A 21,005-nucleotide genomic window follows, 5' to 3' on the forward strand; every position below is an offset into this window, starting at 1 on the left:
ATTTATATATACAAATTTCAACTAAAATGGTTAATATGCCTTGATTGCATAGATCTCAAAAAAAATCAAAGAGCTGTTTGGAATCAATTTTATTTATATTTTAATTGAAATAAAATGTGTTTGATACATTTAATTAACATATGATTATTTTTAAAAATATTCAAAATATCTAATTTTATTTTAAATATTTTTAAAAATATGTTAATTTATCTTTAAAAAAATTAAAAATTATGTCAACAATTCACCAAATATACATCTTTTTAAAAACAAAATAAAGAAAAAAAAAAAGCAATCAACAAACAAACTTTTTTTTTTAATATTTTTTTGCTCTAATGATAAAACTAATACCTTTTTCATTCAGTGCAGATATTATCTTCATATATATTAAAATATGATTTAATTTTATGGTAACTAATAATATATAAATAAATAAAATTTTTTTTTTAAAAAAAGAGAAGCTTCTACAGCTGTGTAGACGAACCTCGACTATCCCATCTTCCAGACAACTCTAGAAAGCCAAAAGAAAACAACGCAACCGCGATTCCCTCCTCTTCATATACACGCCCGCCGTCTCCTGTTTTCTCTCAGACATTTCATTAAACACCTGGAAGCCACAAAAAAAAAAAAATCGTCCCGACAATGTACGCGGCGCTCTCCTTCCCCACCGCCCCTCCAGCCCTCCGCCGCATGATCCGCTGCACAGACCCCCGAATCACAAGATCCAACAGCATCGATCAACTCCAGCGCGCCGGAAAGGCGCAGCAGGCGGCCCAAACGATTCGACGGCGAGCTCCCACTCTCGGGATATGGGACCAGTTTCCGGCCGCGAGAACGGTGCAGCAGATGATCGACACGATGGATCGGATCTTGGAGGATCCGATCGAACCTGCGGCGGCTGCCGGAGCTTTTGAATGGGTATCGGAGGGGAGGGAGGACGCCATGGGAGATAGTTGAAGGTGAGGGGGAGTATAAGATGCGGTTTGATATACCGGGGATGACGAAGAAGGATGTTAAGGTCTGGGTTGAGGAGGGGATGCTTGTGATTAAGGCGGAGAAGGTTAAGGCGGAGGAAGGGGAAGGGGAGGGAGAAGGGGAAGGGGGATGGCCGGCGGCCAGCTTTGGGAGGTACAGTAATAGGATCGCGTTGCCAGAAAATGCGGTGGCGGAGAAGATTGGAGCGGAGGTGAGGGATGGAGTTCTGTATGTCACTGTTCCGAAAGCTTCTCCTTCCGCCAGAGTGCTTGATATTGCCGTGCAGTAGTAAAAGTGGGTTTTTTTTCTTCCTTTTTTTTTTTTTTTGAATGGATTTTTGGTTTGAGATGTTCTGATTTCGGTTCTTTGTAATGGGTTGTAGTGTGCAATTATCAAAATGAAATTTTTATGGAGAAGAAGTTTTTCTTATGCTAATTTTGGTGGAAAAAAGAAAGTTTTAAGAAAGAAATCTGATTTGTGAAAGAATATTGAGGGGGGGTTTGGCTGCAAAATTCAATCAGATTATTAAGTTTGGATTTGCGTCCTTAAAACTAAAGTTTTATAAATCAACAAAAGTGCATATTTTTGTGATTGGTTAGATTTGTTAAGTTTAGTAATATATTTTATTAACAAGTGTTGTTAAACACATTCTAAGAGTTTTGGGTTTTTCAACTTTTGGCTATTTGGCTTGGCTTTGATCAATGCCCGGAGCGTGCGACGGAAGAGAGGAAAATATGTACATCAATGAACGTTAAAATAATTCTCCTGTTTATAGGGAGAAGGTGATATATGTGAAATTATATGTATGTTCATGTTTTAGTTAGGGTGTTATTGATATTTCAAGTATTGGACACATGAGCTTATGGCTGGCTATCACGGCTCTGTTGGTTAGGCTCGGTTTGGTAGGACATGTTTTGTTCGTTGTCAATTATCTTTGGTTTGATAGAACTTATTCAATTGACTAAATTTTGTTGATCGATTGTTCTAACATGGTTGTAAGATAATTTGGTTCTTGGCGAGGAGCTCTTGTCAAATTAAGTGATATTATGTTGTTGGGTAGAAGATAAATCACTATAATTGTACAAATAGGTTTGTTGAGGTGGAACCCAAAAAAAAAAAAATAATAAAGAAATAGAGATTTTGCTTACCGCCTCGCCTAACTGTTCCTGCTTACCTCTATCGCGCCAACCGCTCCCGCCTCCAATGCTCCTTTCCGCGAAGCGAAGCACCCCTTTCGCCAGTTATTACTCTCGAACCAAGCCTCCCGTTTTGGTGTCTCTCTCATTCAGTTTAGAAGCACAACTCTTTTTTGTGTTATTCTTTGGGGTTCCAGAAAGAGAAGTGTAAGGAGTAATTTCTTACGGCAGAAGAAAGAAGAAGGTAGAAGCAAAAGATTGTTCTCCCTTAACTTCTTCTTGGTGACTTGTGGCTGCAGAAAAATTGAGTTTATTCTCTTGTAAGTTTATCTTCTTCGGTGTTTTTCCGTGTAGAGTTTCTTTGGTGTATTTCGGTGTAGAGAGAGAAGAACAGAGAAAGAAGTAGAAAGAGCAACAAAACGAGAGATTCCTCAAGTCGAGAAGATTAACTGGTGTAAAGTTCTCAACTAGTGAAATCCTAAATAACTCCGTGGACGTAAACAATTTGCCGAACCACGTAAATTTGTGTGTTTCGCTGTGTTACTGTTCTTTTTTGTATAAATTTTTTCGTTATATTTTTCATTTTGTCGATCATTTTACTGTTTGATTTATATATATATATATACCACAACAATTATTATAGTTCACAACAAATTATACTCTTTAAATAAAGTGTTAGAAATGATTGAAGCTATTGAAGTGCTGAGTTGTTTTTTAAGGTCTGGTTTAACCAAAGATTAATTTTTAATGCTGGCTTGCATGCCTACTTTCGGATTTTGACTTGACATGATTATTTAGATGTCTTTGGTCTTATGGGCTCTATGTCACGGACAAATAGTCCCACATTGGCTAGGTGTAGGGCCAAAAAGCAGTATTTAAGTCCTGGGCTGCCCCCCACCCTTAAGGGCTCTTTTGGGAGGTGACAAGTGATATCAGAGCAGATTACTGCCTGCCAGGTGTGTGGACTCTCCATGGTCCAGTCGGACCCTCGGTGGAGCCGATCTGTGACGAGGGTTTCACGTGATTGGGTGGAGGAGAACGTCACAGACAAATAATCCCACATCGGCTAGGTATGAGGCCGAAAAACAGTATTTAAGTCCTGGAAGATCATTTTTAAAGTAATGTCATAAATTATAGCAATACTACCACCAAATGGATTTTTTCTATTAAATTTCTAGTATGTTCCACATTTCTTAGCCAAGTAATGGCTGGTAATCACAGTAGGCTACTCGAGTTTAATCTCCTACTAGATGTGTAGATCTAAATGGATAGAACAAGTCTTTTCATCACTCTAACATTGACTCTATTAGTCAATAAGTTTATCATGATGAACTCTTTTGGGAGGTGACATCTAGCTCTGTTGTCTGCATTCCATGTCTTTATTTTTTATTTTGGTTTAGATTGCTAGGACTTTTGGTTTTATGTTGGTGGGATCAGCTCAATCGTACTTTTATGCTTTGTAGATTTTTAGATCTCTTGGAGTTGTGTGTTGCATTACAAATGTGCGCTAACTGTTCTTCTCGTTGGTTATAGAATTTTGACTCACTGTTATTCTTAATAACATCGGTATATATCTCAAGACTAATTGAACTACCTGTATAAACCAGGCCTTTTCTTACTTATATAGTGGTCTATTTTTTATTTTATATAAAATATGAAAAAATAATTTAATTAAATTTGTTATTTAATTTTATGAGAATTTGTTCTTTGCTTGAGACTAGAGTAAGATGAGTTCACAGAAATTGCATGCTACCTTTCCTAATCGCACTGCTAACAGGTAGGGGTGTAAACGAACCGAACACGAACGAACAAAGCTTGTGTTCGTGTTCGGTTTGTTTAAAATTTAGTTTGTTTGAAATAAGCTCGTGTTCGTTTCTTAACGAACGAGCCGAACACGAACCGAACACAAGCTGTTCGCGAACGACGAGCTAGTTTGTCATCTCTAATATTAATATATAAAAATAATATTATATATTAATTATATAACTTATATTATATAAATATACAATATCTATATTAGTATATTATTACTATAGTATATTAATATATTATTATTAATATTTTATTATATATTATAATTTATAAAATTTAATGTTTTAAAATATAATAAATTTTTTATATATAATCATTTTATATTATTTTATATTTCAAACAATAACGATTCGAACAGGAACGAACGTATTACTGTTCGTGTTTGGTTCGTTTAACTAACCAAACGAAAAAAAATTGTTCGCGTTTGTCTCGTTTACTTATCGAACGAATCGAACACGAACTCATTGAAGAATCAAACACGAACTATTCGCGAACAACGAGCTTTTTTGACAGCCCTATTAACAGGCACAGGTTAAGCGGGAGAAACAAGAACACAGGGCAGTACTTTCTTAAGCTTTTGAGACTATAATAAGTGTCAATTACTTTGGAGGATTGTTTTGTGCTTAAATTGATCTTCAAAGAATTTTCTCGTTTATGCGTTTATACCGTGGCTAAGCGATTGGGGCTTTGTTTCCCACTAATGCACATTTAAGTCACTAATTATAAATTCTAATGTACTTAGTAAGTAGCTTTCTTTCCCATTGATACATTTTTAAGTCCCTAATTATTGTAATTGTACTTGAGACTTTCATTTGGGGCAGCTTATTTGGTGTTTCCTCTGTTTTTCATAACAAGACATAGGTTACAACATTACAAAAGTACACATTAGTCCTCTCATAATTGATTTGTCAAGGAAACTTTTTGGTAATTTCTAGAGATATTTGCATATAATAAATTTAGAAGATTGATTCGATCAATAGGAAATTCACCGATCCGATATTGAGTCTTGTTTCCGTCGACATCTGATTCGAGAGAATACTCCATGTCAATCACCCTGATAGTCAATCACCATCTTGTGAAAGATCCCCTAGCACGCTCTACCGATCGCTCAAACAAAGTGCTCCTTTCACCAGTATCCAAATCAAACGGTCGTCTATGCGCTACGTCTAATCAATTATATCTTCTTCACGAGCTTTTCATCTGTATTGAGATTAGTATTGATGTATTTCTCATACACATATTTATTTTCATGATTCTCTCTCCTTAAAAATTGTAAAACACAACAATAAATTTTTTTTTTAACGAGTGCAAAATAAATAAATGACATTATTGTTTAATAATAAACTCGCTTAGATTTTCGTGCTTGAATCATTATAAATAGGCTTTAGGGTAAAAAATGTTTGCAATGTTTCTGTTTCTTACTGATCTTTTGTCTTCTGTCTTTTTATCTCTGTGTTTGTTGTGATGTCTGGTGAAAGAGCATTGTCTGCCAATAAACCATCGACCTCACTTCTTTTATCATTGTAGCTTCAGCCAGATCGGGTTTCAGATCCTTAACATCCAGTGTTTTACTCTAGAAGCGTGCAATAAACTATCACAAGCTCTTGTTGGTTCTTGCTTCAATTGCCCTAGGGATTAGATACTCTTCTTAAGCCTGAGGGCACTAGCAAATAATGGTAGAAAGTGTTATGAATTCCACAAAACAAGTGACTACCCCACCGACAACATGTCGAACACCGTTAGTGCGGTTGATCTCAACTTCGTGAAGACAAGCTTACACTTGAGAGCATCATAAATTTTTAGAAAACATACGGACGATTCAAACGATGTGAGACTGTCGTTAGGATCTGACTGATATTTGTAAGATTATAAGTCGGGCATCTTGAACTTCTCGTGTGGTTCAACTCCTGATATATATAAGGAGAAGGTGTTCTCCAACTGTCTCTGTGCTTCAATCTGTACTGGTCGACTTCTCTCCTCCATAGGGGCTGATTCGGGCACAACCCATCGCTAGACTTACTCGGTATGTGGATCGCTCTTCCATCATTGTTTGTTGGTGGTTCTCCCTGTGGGGGGTTAAGCATTCATTGTTGGGCCAGTTCTCCTTCTGTTTGGTACTGCCCCTAAGGCAGCCACGACTCTGAGCATCTCTGCAAATTGTCCCGATATTTAGTTGGTGATTTGAGTTCTTAAATCTTGCAGGCTTTATTGGAAAAATTATTCCAAGAACTTTCTACTGCATGTTGCTTCCACTAAGTTCCTCTAACAGGATTCTCCTTTTTATTGTTGTGGAGCTCCTCATCTTGTTTACAGCATGCTAAACGCTCACCACACCTTAACGAATGTTGAATCCATAAAAATTCGGAAACACGCCCAGAGTTTATAATGTTATATAGGGGAGAGAGAGTTCACTAAAGAACAATAAAATAGTCACACGTTATTCATAACATTGACCCCCTATTTATAGATATAGATCGCAACATTATAAAATACACATTTATCCTCTCATCATTGATTTGTCAGTAGGGCTTTTTGGTAATTTACACAGATATTTACATAAAATAAAATTAGAACCTGATTCGATCGACAGGATGTTCATCAACTGCCTATTAGTATCGACTCTGTCATCCGATCTAAGAGGATACTCCTTGTCGATCGTCTTGATAGTCAATTACCGTTTTGTAAAAGATTCTTTAGCACGCCATTCCGATCACTCAAACAAAGTGCTCTATTCAGTAGTGTCCAAATCAGACAGGTGTTTACGACTTACATCCGATATGTCATGTCTTCCTCTGCCAGGCCAATCTTATATTATATCTAATGTCCACTCTTAAATTATATATTTCTTCTGCCGTTACGGTTATCTAGAGTATCAAAGATAATTTGCTGAGAATTTCTCAATTTAATCCTATTCGACAGCTTAAACACAAGTTATTTAGAAGCTTACTAATTAATTTTGAAAGAAAATGTCAAAATAAATTATTTAAAAATAAATTAGTATCATTTAAATTCGTTTTGACGAGGGCCGCGCAGGCGCGAATCCCTCCTAGCACAAATTATGACGTTCACTCTCCCACTTGGGGAGATGATAAGCCAGTGCCCAACCCAAGTGCAATGGAAGTCACGGGCTTAGGTGAGAGTCCTTTTTGATCAACCCTACACCCCGTCCAGGTAAGTATGTCCAAACGGCGTCCCGCAAACCGCTTTTATAGTATTGAGAATAGGCCGACAACATTGAATTAGAGATGTGGGACTAAACGATATACGATTTCACGCCTGCTGTGTAAACCAATTAATTTCTTCCCGATAAATAGAACTACCTTTGTAAACATAAATAAAATTTTTAATATTTTTAAGTTTTTGATTTCTTATTTTCTTCTTTATATTGACGAAAATTTTAATTTTAATTTTTAGAGCTGTTGGAAATGAAAATGGATTTCTATGAAGAAAGGTGTTTGGGTTAGATTTGTGGTTTTGCTGCCATTAATTTTTTTTTCTTTTTTTAGAGTTTTGATGATTAATTAGTAAATGTTAATTAAGTAACAAAAACAATTTGTGAGAATTTTATTTTTATAAATCTAAACAAATAATATTTTACTTTCACAATTTGTACAAGTAATTAGGTTATTTTAATTTAATCTTTATTTTCTTTGAACTGAAATATTGGTAATGGTGATTGTTTTAATGATTTGGGTTTTGGATTAAAGTAATGAAAATTTATCTAAATAAAAATTTATATCCAATTTTTTATTTGATATTGAATGAAATCAAGTAATTTTGACAGGATTTTGTGTGAAATCAAAATTTATTACTATTTAACTGGGCTTGTAATTAATTTTTATAATTTTCATATATACAATATGTTTTTTTTTTAATGTTGATGTATTTGTACATTGGGAACATGTAAGCATGATTCTTGAGGAGATCCAATAAATTAAGAGATGGAAAAGTAAGGCTAAGGAGGGTCCACTAGCGATAGACCAACTAACTTGTTTGATTAGGTACCTTGAATCATTGTTAGAAGCAGACCGGATGCAGGCCACTCGAACAAGGGACCAAGAACAATTAAGCTACGCAAAGCCATCAACCTGCCTATCATCACAATTCAACTCAAAGGAAGAGATCAGTATTGCAAGTCATCCCACGAATGCTTGTGAGATTCTTCAATAGAGGTCAATAACCGACAATATCATAATCCACGAAGCATCACGAAGAAACATTTCATTTATGAATGAGTTCCATATCGAATTACGGTAATTCACCCTAGTTTAGCCTTATTCCATCGACAATAGTTCATCATCCCATATTTAATAGTCAATAACCAATTTATATAGCCCACCTGCAAAATCAAGTCATTCCAGTTAAGTCTTATTAATCTAAAGACCATCAAAGGCTAGCCTGCAACCCCGATTCAACATAGTTGGACAAGCAGATCTTGCGAAACCATGACCCATCAATTTTAGCCGACCGAATTAGAGGATATCAGAGCTACAGGATTTTGCATATAAATTGCCTAAAATATTTTGTATTGCCCCAGTAAAATAAGGCCGACATATAATTTAAAAAATTGCATCTCATTAACTGTAAATATGAGCATCATTTTATGAAAAAATACTAATTTAAAATTTAAATTAATATTTATTACTTTGCATCTCTCTCTCTCTGTCTCTTTTTCGAGTGTGATTCAATAACAAATGAGGATTCGACAATATAATCAACTCTTGCTGCCGTGAACGCATGCGTAAATAATGTAGCTTTCACTCCATTTGTTCTAACGACATGCCATCATGTTTTTATTTATTTATTTTCTTTGGCTTATGACATCAACTTTAAATATTTAATGCTTTATTCAAGAGCCACTTGCATGTTTAGTATTCTGAAATTAGGAAAAAGCATTACTTAATTAATTCTTCATATAATGGACAAATTGTTAGCCGGGTTTTGGACTAATGTCTTTAGCGTTGCTCTTGGCGGCTGTGCTAATTTGACTTGTCGAAAACTTTATTTGATTATTTATATATAGCATGAGAAGTGTATTACATTTATTTAAGTCAAAATAGTGATATTTCTTATGTGGTATGAAATATTTAGGTTGCATGGTTGTAAGAAGCAAAATTTTGGTGTTATTTATGTAAATATATAAGAGTTGGGTGGCATATGTGCACATGCACAAAATAAATTTATTCCAAATTCATCATTTTTTTATGGGTTCATCATCTATTTTGAGCACATTTTCTTTAAATTTTGACATTTGTTAATTTCTAAAATTCACTTATAAAAAATTAAAGTAATATTCATTGAAATATTGATATTCATTATTTATATTGACTTCCCCCATCAGAATGGATGAATGGATTTGTCTACATTTTAGGTTCGTTTAGCTTATTAATGCTACAATTGGCAAGTTCAATTAATAAGTGAAGATTTTTTTAATAACCCCGATGGAGGTTTGACAATCCTAAATGGGTGGCCTTCGTAGAGGCGATGCAGTTGTGATGATCAAGACCAGAATGCTGTAGCTAGACAATGGTAGTATTGCGAGGATAGATTGGGGACGGAGATTGAATGACTTTAGTCAAGTGATAATTGGACGATCCTTAGAAGTCGATAAAGATCTAGCAATCATAGTGGAAAGTGATGATTGAGTAGCCGTAGTTGAGTGATAAAGACTGTATATCGAGCATAATAATTGAGTGATCTTAGACGATTAATGAAGAATGGACAGTCACGATCGGGCAAAAATAATTAGGCTACTATAGTTTTATATATCAAAAATATGTCAAGGTTGATCCTAAGGAAATCTAACGATCCATATTGAAGAAAGTACGATATAGATGAACCCACAAACAAAAGATCAAGACTCATTTGTTCGATTGGATGCAACCGTTCGATCGGATTGGATGCCCACATCAGGTATCATGATTTCAAATAAATATTTATAAAAATTGCGAGAGCACATCATCACGCCTCCTTTTTCTTGCAGTTGAACCAGCCCGCCCGATAAATAAAAAATAATATTTGGTGCAAAATTTTGCAAACCTAACCCTTTGTTATTTTTCTAATGGGATCCTATCCTTTGTTCTCATGTTCGCGTCGCGGTTCTCTGTTGATTGTTGTTGAGTCGTGGTCTCTCTCCTCTCCTTCCGCCCCTCTCTCTCTGCTCTCTCTCCTCTAACCTCACACTCTCTCTCCATCTCTAGAGTCTTTCTGCGACTAGTACCCACTCCTCCATCAATGGTAGAATGGTTCAATGCCTGGGAATATTTCTTCGAGTGATTCCTATTATTGACTTCTCTGTGATTCCATATGAAAGAGCCAATCTCTCACCGTCAAAGGCTATCATCATTCTTTTGAGTTAATTATTCTATAAATTGAGCGGCTCTTTTGAAGCATTAGGGCTTCCAAATTCCCATCAGTTCTTTCTCTCTCTTCTCCAAAACGGCACAAAACAATTAGGTGCCATGTTCCAGAACCAGCCTCCCAGGCCTTCTTCCTTCAAAGGCTACCTCAAAGCCCTAGAAGCAGACATACAGCACGCCAACACTCTGTAGTCTCTCTCTCGCTAGATTTTACTTTACATACCTATGGATTCTGTGTAAAAAAATTGATTTTTAGCTTTAATTGATGTTAAAAATCTCTTTTTTTGGGTTAATTTTTTGATGATTTTGGATATGTTTTTGCAGTGCGGATGCTGTTCATAATGTTTATGGTGGTGCATGGCTGCAGATGAAGCTTTCATATAGCCCCATGGCTCCAGTTTTCCTCTTTCTGCTGCAGTGGGTGGATTGTATCCCAATTTATGTTCTTCCCAGTTATTTAGGGCTTCTCCAAATCGTTATATATAAGGTGGCTTTTCTGCTTAATTTGTTTTTTATATTCTGCCCCATTTTCATGTAAAAACAACTAGATTTTTTAATCGTGTTTTATGTTCAATTGTGTAATGTCCCGAAAGTTATCTATTATTTAAGAATTGTGTCATGAAGAGAATTATGGGGGTTTCACATCTAATTTCAGTTTTTTTATAGTGTTTTTATCATAAAAGGGACTCGTTATTAAGAATTCCTTATTGGATAGATTAGGAGAAATACAGAGTGTGAAAGACTCTGAATTTCTCTGGTAAAATTTCATCATTTTCATCACAGCAAAAGCTACAAAGATATAAATGTGAAGTAGTCATCAATTACATTCATGCTGAAGTCTATTGTGCTGAAGACTAGATAGGAAAATTTACATACAAACCACACAATTCTAAAATATTTGCATATCTGGCACCTAAACTTTGGTATCTATATTTATAACACGTTGGTGCTACAAACCTATGCATGAGAATGTATATTTCACTTTTAAAAGTTAGTAATAGTGGAATTTTTGAGGTTATGTTAAACAAATAATTATAAAAGCTGAGGTTTTAAATGTGTAAATATATAAGAATTGTGTGGTATGCATCTAAATGTCTCTTGTAGATGTTAACTTCTGTAATCATAATTTTTCAGGTTAATGCTGAAGAGAAATCTACACTATCACCATATGAGAGGGGAGCCAGCATTAAAGAATTTTATGGTATATATGTTGAAAAGTTTCATATTGTTTTGAGATAATTTAGCTTGGTTTTTCTTATCTTGAGTACATATTATCTTATATTTTTGGCCAGCTATCATTTATCCTTCACTTAAACAACTTCAAAGTGAGTTTGTGGAGAAGGAAGAGTCATGCGATCGAGGTAGAAACAAAGAGATTGTTGGGAGGAAGAGAGGAGAAGAGTGGAGGAAGATATCCGATAAAGACCGGGATAGAGATGATGAGTGTGGTATTTGCATGGAGATTTGCACGAAAATGGTTTTACCAAGTTGCAATCATGCTATGTGTATAAACTGCTTCCATGACTGGTGAGTTCGTCTGTTCCAATCTTCCCTGGAACCCTGGAGTTACCAAGGATGGAAGGGACGGTTACATGGAGAATCAAATTATAGTTAGGGTCATCTACATGCATGCCACACAATTCTTATATTTTTACATATCTAACGCCTAGACTTTAATATTTATATCTATAGAACTTTAAAATTTTAACATCACATCAAAAACAACACAATTATTTTTTTTAAAAAAAAGTGAAATACACCTTTTTGATGTATATGTTTATGGCACCAAAGTGTTATTAGTGTAAATATCAAACGTTCAGTGTTAGATATGTAAATACATAAGAATTGTGTGGTATGCATGTGAATTTTTCTTATAATTATAACTTGGAGATAACAGTTGGAATTTACGGAAATGTACGTGCATAGCACGCAATTCTCATCTATTTACATATCTCATAACTAAACTTACATATTTACATAACACTTCTGTGCTTTAAACCTTTGCATGAAAAGGTGGATTTCACTTTTAAAATGTGGAAATAGTGCTAACTTTTTATGTGATATTAAAGATTTGAGTGTTTGTGTGTAAATATGAAAGTTCATGTGTGAGATATGCAAATACATAACAACCGTGTGCCATGTATGTAAATGCTCATAGATTTTTTTTAATTCTACGTTTGACCGTTTCCCACCTTGATAATTTTAAGCTTCTGAACTCGGTCTTGACATCATTTTTAGCATTTCTGCATTTTTTCTTATTGATTTTTTATCTTTTTTAAGGTCAATGTGGGTTGAATTACAGGAACAAAAGGTCACAGTCGTGCCCATTTTGTAGGGGAAGCCTCAAGAGAGTTCGATCGAGAGACCTTTGGGTGCTCACCGGCAGCAGTGATGTGGTTGATAGAGCGACTTTAGAAAAGGAGAATGTAAAGCGCTTCTATTGCTTTATAGATAGCTTACCTCTCAACATTCCGGACGCACATTTTTTGGTCTATTATGATTACATGTTATAGTCTTTAGATAAAAAGGAGAGTGGAATACACAGACTGGTCAAAGCCAACCATCTCATTTAGATTGAGTTGGGCTTAGGTATTCCATTTCTTAATTAAAAATGGGGCATTAAAATACATAACACACAAGTCTTATGTATTTACATATCTAGAGCCTTAACTTTCACATTTACATATATAACACTGTAATCTTTAATATCACATCCAAAATACTGCTGCTACTAAACTTTTTCAAAGTGGTGGAAGTTGATGTTGTCATGCATCAGGTTCATGACACCATAGTGTTGTAAAATGTAAATATCAATTTTTAGGGGTTAGGTATGTAAATACAAATGAATTGTGTGGTTGTATGTAGATTTTCCCTTTAAAATTTCTCCTGAGATGTTTTGTAATAAGATTGAGATCAAACATTGCTTTTCTGAACAATTGTACATAGAATTTATATTTCTGAATAGTTGATGCAAAAGCACACAATAAAGGGGAAGGAAGAAGTTCTGTGTTTGAAGTGCAAATTCCATATGTTGATTAATTGTATACTTTGTCTTCACTTCTGAGGGAAGTCTTCTGTTTCAAATGTTTAAAAGTTGCATCATGTGATTTGGCATTTAGTTTTTTCTTTGTTGGTGGATTTGAACCATTGCCATTAATTTGGAAGGTTGAGGTAGATGCCACATGATTTGCAGCTATGGACTAAATGTGAAGCTGACTTCAGTTGGAAGCTGACTTTAATACTGCCGAATTGTGCTCAACCATATTGGGTAAGCAAATGTCTTTAATCTCATGAAATTTTTTCTTAGGGGCATATGCATACATACTACTCAATTCGTATGTATTTATATGTTGACACCTGAATTGTTCTTTTTACATTTATAACATCAAAGTCTTTCGTATCACATCAAAATATCACTATTATAACTTCAAAAAAAATTGAAATACACCTTTTCATGCATAGGTAAAGTGGCATATATGGAAAATTTGAAGTTTAGTGTTAGATATGTAATTACATAAGAATTAAGTGGTATTTATGTATATCATTCTTTTTTTATATGGGAACCATTAATTTATAATTTAGTATTATTTGAATCTGGTTGATCAGCAACCGAAAACTTTAATTTGATCAAATTTTGGTCGCCACTGGTTATGCCATGCAGGATTTGGCCTAGATCTTCTTGCCTGATGTTGATTCCTGGTTTGTCCATGAATCTCACCTCATAAATAGATTTTAAATAAGGAGAGAGAGAGAGAGAGAGAGAGAGAGAGAGAGAGAGAGAGAGAGAGAGAGAGAGCAGTAATTTGTCATGTTTCTTTTTTTTTAAACAATCTCCTTATTTGTAGGAGAGAGGATACTAAAGGATAATGTTATATTTTTATACATTGTTTAATGGGTTCGTATTAGGATATTTTAGGCATTTTACATATAAGAGTTTATCGCCTGACTGCTCTCTAGGTGGGTCGACTAAGCTTAATTAGCTTTGAGTCAACAGTATCAACTTAGATAACTGAGATTTGATCAACTAGCTGAGTTTGGTCCACATGGGTTGGTTGGTTGATACGACCCGACTTTTGATCTTGGACTCCCGTTAAGGGGCCTTTGGATATTGCTGGGATGGTTGGAGTTTCTAGGTAATCAGATTTTCTTGGATCGGTTCTCATGTCATAATTGACTCAGATGTTTTTTTGTCTCACTTCTGTCTGAATGACTCGTGATTGTATCATCCGATTTTCTTTTGTCTATCTCGTGATTCGGTTGACTTTGGTCTTACTAGTTGTGGTTGAGACAACTTCACTCGATCGGGTGATCAGTCTCAATTTTCTGTCGATGGACATCTTTCATCACACTTTTTTCTTCTGGACAATTAGATATCCGAGGATCAGTTGTGACATTTTTTTATATACACTTATCAAGATTATGGTTAAGATGTGCTGAGGTTTTTTTTTCTTCTTATTTCTATCAAACAAATTTGATTCGTTATTTATAAAGACCTGAAAAGTAAAGTTTTGATATGATTTGGATTTTGGATAGAATCGATTTTTTATTTTCGAGTTAGGTGGCTACTGAATTCAGTAGCCTGTTTACACCTAATCTTTCATGCCTACCACCACATGTTACTAAGCTGAAGAATTTAATTGGGAGTGAAGCATTAATTGTTCTTCTCCATCACTAAGCTAAAGTATAGAATGAGAACAAAGAGATGTCGGTGGAGTAATAGTAGAATAATTGTTATTTATTTCATTTCTTATTATGTGTGTAGTCTGGATGGTTGTAAGGCGACATGAATCATATCATGTTATTGTGTAAGTGGTGTGGTGTTATCCACGTCATCTTCCGAACATTCGATGATTCAGACGTAATATTTTTTTTCTTCATAATGAGATTTATATAAGAAAATATTAATGACTAATTTAGAGCTCAATTGACATCACTCTTGTTTACTTTATATATATATATATATTAAAATTATGTTTGATTAGTATAATTTTTATAAAATGAAGCTGTTTAACACATGATGATAGAGTTTCCGTTTATTTGATGTATCACTCCAGATGACTAATCTTGCCTGCAAAATTTTCTAAGGATTTACATACTTACCATTTAATTTCTATATATGTATTTACATATTTAATACTCAAACCTCAACATTTACATATATGCAACGTTAGTGCATTTGAACTTTTTAGAAGTTAAAAGGAACATTTACATATGGTATTTTTTATGTGATATAAAAGATTTCAGTGTTATAAATGTAGAAAAGGTAAATTTTGGTGTAAGATATATAAATACATAAGAATTAGTTTATGCAATATGAAATATTTGGGTGGTAAATTATAGGTGTTGGCTATGCAAATAAATAGGATTTCCGTGGCACTTATGTAAATGTCCCACCAACACTAGTACACTCGAAAACAGAACAGCTCAACAGAACAACTTCCCTTACATATCCTACTTCTCCTGCTTCCTCAGAAATACATCAAACGAAGGTTGACAATATCCGCCATGAAAGAACATCTCCGCCACCTTCTCATACATTGCTTCAGTAAGATGCACCCCGTCCCAGTTCACATATTCAGAAGGGTTCGAACAAGCTGCAGAAGCTTCCTTTGATCCACAAGTGTTGAAGATGTCAAAGTTGTATTGGCCGCCGCCGGCGCCGCAGCAGGCTTTGAATGGCTCGACGAAGCCGTTGGCTTTAGGGTTTTGGACGACGGTGCGGTGGGCTCGAAGGTAGTCCGCGAAGGAGATGATGGCGTTGGGATGATGAGAGCGAAGCTGGTGTAGTTTCTGTTGAAGAAGATCGTTATGATCGGAGCTGAGCTTGTTGACGCTTGATGAGCAGCCAAGGGCGTCTCTATCTTCTGGGGGGGTCAGAAATAGGGAGAGGGGGAGGCAGCCGTTGAGAGGTAATCCTTGAACTATTATGTGCTTGGCGCCTTTTTTAAGTATCTCCTGTTTTACAAAGGTTTCTGGGATCAAAATCAAGGCGAAATTTTCATATTTTGGGATGAGGTGCAATTTTTACATACCATCTTACCTATACATAAAAAAACATATATTTGATTTTAAAAAGTTAAAGGTGTTAAGTGATGTAAGAGGTTTGGATGCTATGAATACAAATGATAAAGTTTAGGTATTATATTTATAAATAGGTATGAAATGGGTGGTATGTATATAGGTAAGTGCCCCAAGAAAAGTGATTACATACATACCACCCATTTTCTCTATATTTATTTATCTAACACCAAACTTTTTCTTTTTATATTTATAAAACATAAATTCTTAGGATCACATGGAAACACACTTTCTCATGCAAAATAAGAGGCATGTAAGAATAGAAGTTCAGATGTTTATATGTAAATGCATAAGAATTGATTGGTATGTATGATCTTAGGATTATTTGGTTTATTTTCAAGCAATGTGTTGCATATTCAAGCACAATTAGAACTGTTTTTAGATTAGTACAATGTATTTTTAATTGGTTGGCTATGTACTTAAGTACACTCATATATGCTAATTCAATTGCTTTGTGATTAAATTTAATAATTTTATTTTGAGAAAAATGAAATTTTTTTATGTAATACAGAAACCATGAATGGAAACTTTATATTTTGGTGGAGAGAAAAATTATTGTATCAGGAGTTTTGATATAGTTTTACATCAACTCTAATCAGGGTCTGTCCTGTGTACAGATAAACTCACCTTAGTAAAAAAATAATAATTTAATACATGGATGAGCCTGCCTGTACACGTGACAGACTCTGATTAGAGTCCTGATGCAAAACTGTAGCAGCACTCCTGATGCAATAATTTTTTGAATTTTTAAGGAGGTTTGTTGGGCTTGAAAACTATGAAGTCAAAAAATTTCATAATTTTCTTTAAACTGTATTTTTTTTTTCAGGCAACAAATTAAACGAGCCCTTTGCATGAAAATCAATGTGTTCTGCTTGTTCTTTCTATCTAAAATTTTTTTATTTATTTTATTTCTGAAAAAACAGAGTGAGAAATTAAGTAACTGTTTGGCTACTAGTATGATGGAATTCAAACCCCATTTAATAAATATTTTAAATCCGCATTTACTGTAAATCTGTATGATTCAAAACCAAGGGCCAGTTTAGGGTAGCTTATAGGTGCGGGTGGTGAAAACGCCGCCGTACTGTTTGGTTCGTGCGTTTCGCCAGCTTATCCAAAACTGTGTTTGAGTTTTTACACTAAACGCAAACCACGTGCCTTATCTTGAAACACACAAACTTCACCAAACACACCCTAAATTATTTAGAATTAAATTTAGAATTTAAAAAAGAAACACGAGAAAAAAATTTATTTAAATTTCTTAAATCCTACTTCCTCTAGGATTAATTCCGCCTAAAACAGAATATAATATAATTTAAAAATAATAAGATTCATTTGACTATAAAAAAATATGAAGATTTACGTACATATCGCCCAATTCTTATGTAATTACATATGGCCAATAACACTTCATTAAAGTATGGATTTGACTGTATAATAAGTGTTATTTCTTATATGATATTTGTAATTATTAAAATTTAATATGATATAGGTAAATATAAAAATATTTGGGAGCTATACGTAAAAGCAGGAAGAAAGAATAGAGTACTAAAACCTGAAGAAAGCTGATGACATTCCGAACCGCCTGCTGCCGTATAGCCTTAGGCGAAAGTGAAGAACCAAAGCTGTACGCATAGTCATTAGCTCCAATCTCCCCAACCCAAAACAGCGCGCCTTCCATGGCCGATCTGCACTCCATCGACCCAACTCTCCCACACCCTTTCTCCTCCAAATACCCATTAAACCACCCGAGCTGCGTCCCCAGAGACTCCCTCTTCAAGTCCAACGTAATGTTATGCTTCACAAACACCTCATGGTCCAGCGCGGTGGACCCTGCAACTGCGAAGTTGACGCCATGTGACGAAAAGTGGGAGCTTTGGTTGAGGTAGGGAGGGAGGAAGGGGAGGGAGAGAGCGGTTGCGAGGAAGTCGATGACTAGGCGGCCGTCGGAGTAGCGGTTTGTGGGGTGGTGGAAGAAGGTGGTGCCGTAGGGGGGATTGGAGACGGAGCGGAAGGCGTAGGGGCCGGTGCTGGAGTGGGTGTTGCCGGTGTCGGTGAAGGAGTCGCCGAAAGCGTAGATTTTGGAGAATGGATGGTTGGGAGGAGGAGGAAGAGAGGAGAGGGTGAGTGGAAGGAGGAAGATGAGTGATAGCAAGGAGATGGAGTAATCCATCTGGAAGATGAGCTGCTTTGCTTTTGTTGATGGCTATGTTGGCTTGTGTAGTGGTAGTGGTGATATAGTGTAAGGGGCCTTTACATATATACCGCTCCCAATTCTCATGTAAAGAGCAGTGGGACCCATCTTTTTTTTTGGGGAGAAGGCTGGGATAATGAATAGCAAAATTATATTTTAGGAAAAAATTATTATTTGAGGACTCATTACAATATTCATTTTGTTATAAGAATATCTCATCGTGCTTGTAAGAATATTTCATCAGTATTATTTTGTGAAAAATAAAACTTTATTGGAATATTTCTACACGTTAGTTGATTTGAGACTATGTTATTTCAATAACATAGTGGAATTTGAAATAAAACGTGGAATATGTCGAATAACACAGCCTCAAATCAAGTAACTCGGGGGAATATTTCAACAATATTGCAAAGTAATCGAATAACACCTCATAATACTCGAATAACGCTTCATTTTTTACAAATAACGCTGATGTAATATTTCTGTAATACAACGGGATATTCCTATAACACAACAATTATTGGAATTCAAACGTATCTCTACGTTCATAGTCTGACGTAATATGCTTTCTATTTTATGAGAGGACAAAATTAATATTTCAGAATGGACAAAATATCAAATTATTATTCTATATAAGCAAAATTTTGAATTAAAATGTGTATTAGGAGCTGCAATTGCCCCCTTGATCCTATGTGGGTCATCTATATCTCCTCAAAAGTACATGAAAATATTATGTTCGGGGAGTCTGATTACCTGTGTGGATAGTACCATGGTGCCGGGGGCGTGGTGTGATTCATACAATTGGACAAATGACAAAATATTTTCTATAAAAAGCCATCATTTTTATTTTTAAAAAGTGAAATACACTTTTTCAACAGAGGTAGGTTGTTTGTGTAAAACTCGGTGTTAGAGATGTAAATACATAGAAATTCATGAGTGGTATGCATGTAATTCTTTTCCTATAATATATTTACTGTTATTTGTGAAATTTGACTGAACTAGAGATCAGCTCACTATCCCTCTGAGTTGCTTGAGACACCGCCAAGCGCTTGTTCTTTGGAAATAAACTACCTTCAAAATTCATAGCATTTTTTTTTATTGCAATTGTTTGATTGTTTGAATATAATTTCAAAATATATTATAAATGTAATTAACAATTTCTTTTTGTAAATTTGAAGATATTTTTATGTAATTATTTATCTTCAATCTTCTTGCCATATAGAAAATATTACATATAAAGTTCGAATGAATCCTAATTCTATAGCAATATTATTTTACTATATATGTACAATATTTTTATACACGAAGTACAAGTACATTCAAAATTAAATAACTTAAGATCTGTTTGGGGAAGTTTATAAGTGCGGGCCGTGTTTTCAAAGCGTCGTCGTACCGTTTGGTTCGCGCGTTTCATCAACTTATCTGAAACTATGTTTAGATTTTTACACTAAACGTAAGTCGCGAGTCGACCCCCCAGCCTGCGAGCCGGCTTATCCCTTAATTAACGTGAATTTATTGAAGATGGTACTGGTAAAGTTCAGAAATAACACAATATATTTTTTATTAAAAAAATAAGTAATGATAAATTGTTCATCCTTCCTTTCTACAATTCCACTATCCCTATCTGGTGTAATAGATTAAAATTGCACGGTGTTGGGATGGGCAGGGCACGAGGTAACCGGATACGGACAATAATCATCACCACTTCTGGTAGGGTCGACATTATGAGAGGCGAAAGCTGTCCGGTAATGATTGTACGGTCACGATGAGGGTGGTGGGAATTGGGGCAGTTAAGCCACCGCTTTCAATTATGCTCACCTTCTAGGGCGGTTAGGGTATAATTCTCCGTCGCCAATTAATAGCGCTGGAAAAAGCGGGCGGTTCATTAAAATCTCTCAACGGAAAATAAAAAAACAAATTACATGTATTTTATTTATTTTTATTTAATATGAAATAAGCAATTTTTTTTAATTATATATGTATTTAAAAATAGACTAAAATTGGCGATATTAAACTTGGGGCTTGCACTCACTCATAATATTCCATCTCAGTTTAATTTAATATATTTGGAATACATCTTAAAAAATAAAATAATATTTCAATACTTTTTATTTTCTTTCTGCTGAATAATTTTTTTATATTTTAAAAACGGGAAATATACAAATTTACAACTTAAATCTTCATATTCAATTGCATATAAACATCGAAGTATACATATGTATGGATGTATTTTACATTTGATATTTCATCATTATATAAATTAATATGAAACTTAGATTTTAGATATATGATTAGGGCTATCAAAATGGCTCGTTGTTCGCGAACAACTCGTGTTCGGCTCGTTTGCTAAGTTAACGAGCAGAACACGAACAACACGAAAAATATTTGTTCGTTTGTGTTCGGCTCGTTTTGGCTTGAAATACTACTAATCAATTATATATATATATATATATATAT

General features: G+C 34.8%; 2 protein-coding genes and 1 pseudogene across 2 annotated transcripts; 2 read left to right on the forward strand and 1 right to left on the reverse strand.

Moving 5' to 3' along the window:
* The first annotated feature begins 498 nt into the window (after nt 1-498).
* LOC110029684 lies at nt 499-1,407 on the forward strand (annotated as a pseudogene).
* Nucleotides 1,408-9,951: 8,544 nt separating this feature from the next.
* LOC110029677 (RING finger protein 141-like) lies at nt 9,952-13,423 on the forward strand. Its single transcript, XM_020732085.1, has 5 exons — nt 9,952-10,467; nt 10,604-10,766; nt 11,414-11,480; nt 11,572-11,806; nt 12,582-13,423. The coding sequence occupies exons 1-5, from the start codon at nt 10,382-10,384 to the stop codon at nt 12,790-12,792; spliced, it is 762 nt and encodes a 253-aa protein (XP_020587744.1). The 5' UTR covers nt 9,952-10,381; the 3' UTR covers nt 12,793-13,423.
* Nucleotides 13,424-15,622: 2,199 nt separating this feature from the next.
* On the reverse strand, nt 15,623-18,599 carry LOC110029763 (GDSL esterase/lipase At3g48460). Its single transcript, XM_020732191.1, has 2 exons — nt 17,910-18,599; nt 15,623-16,234 (listed from the first exon to the last, which is right to left on the reverse strand). Exons 1-2 carry the CDS (start codon nt 18,525-18,527, stop codon nt 15,731-15,733), a joined length of 1,122 nt encoding a protein of 373 aa, XP_020587850.1. The 5' UTR covers nt 18,528-18,599; the 3' UTR covers nt 15,623-15,730.
* Nucleotides 18,600-21,005: the final 2,406 nt, after the last annotated feature.

The sequence above is a fragment of the Phalaenopsis equestris genome, unplaced genomic scaffold (genome assembly GCF_001263595.1).
Source record: "Phalaenopsis equestris unplaced genomic scaffold, ASM126359v1 Scaffold000600, whole genome shotgun sequence".
Taxonomy (NCBI): Eukaryota; Viridiplantae; Streptophyta; class Magnoliopsida; order Asparagales; family Orchidaceae; genus Phalaenopsis; species Phalaenopsis equestris.

Coding starts and splice junctions, on each gene's coding strand:
- LOC110029677 (XM_020732085.1), top strand. CDS start 10,382: ATGTTCCAGAACCAGCCTCCCAGGCCTTCTTCCTTCAAAGGCTACCTC. Junction 10,767..11,413: donor TCCAAATCGTTATATATAAG/GTGGCTTTTCTG, acceptor ATAATTTTTCAG/GTTAATGCTGAAGAGAAATC. Junction 11,481..11,571: donor CAGCATTAAAGAATTTTATG/GTATATATGTTG, acceptor ATTTTTGGCCAG/CTATCATTTATCCTTCACTT.
- LOC110029763 (XM_020732191.1), bottom strand. CDS start 18,527: ATGGATTACTCCATCTCCTTGCTATCACTCATCTTCCTCCTTCCACTC. Junction 16,235..17,909: donor ATGTCATCAGCTTTCTTCAG/GTTTTAGTACTC, acceptor TTTGTAAAACAG/GAGATACTTAAAAAAGGCGC.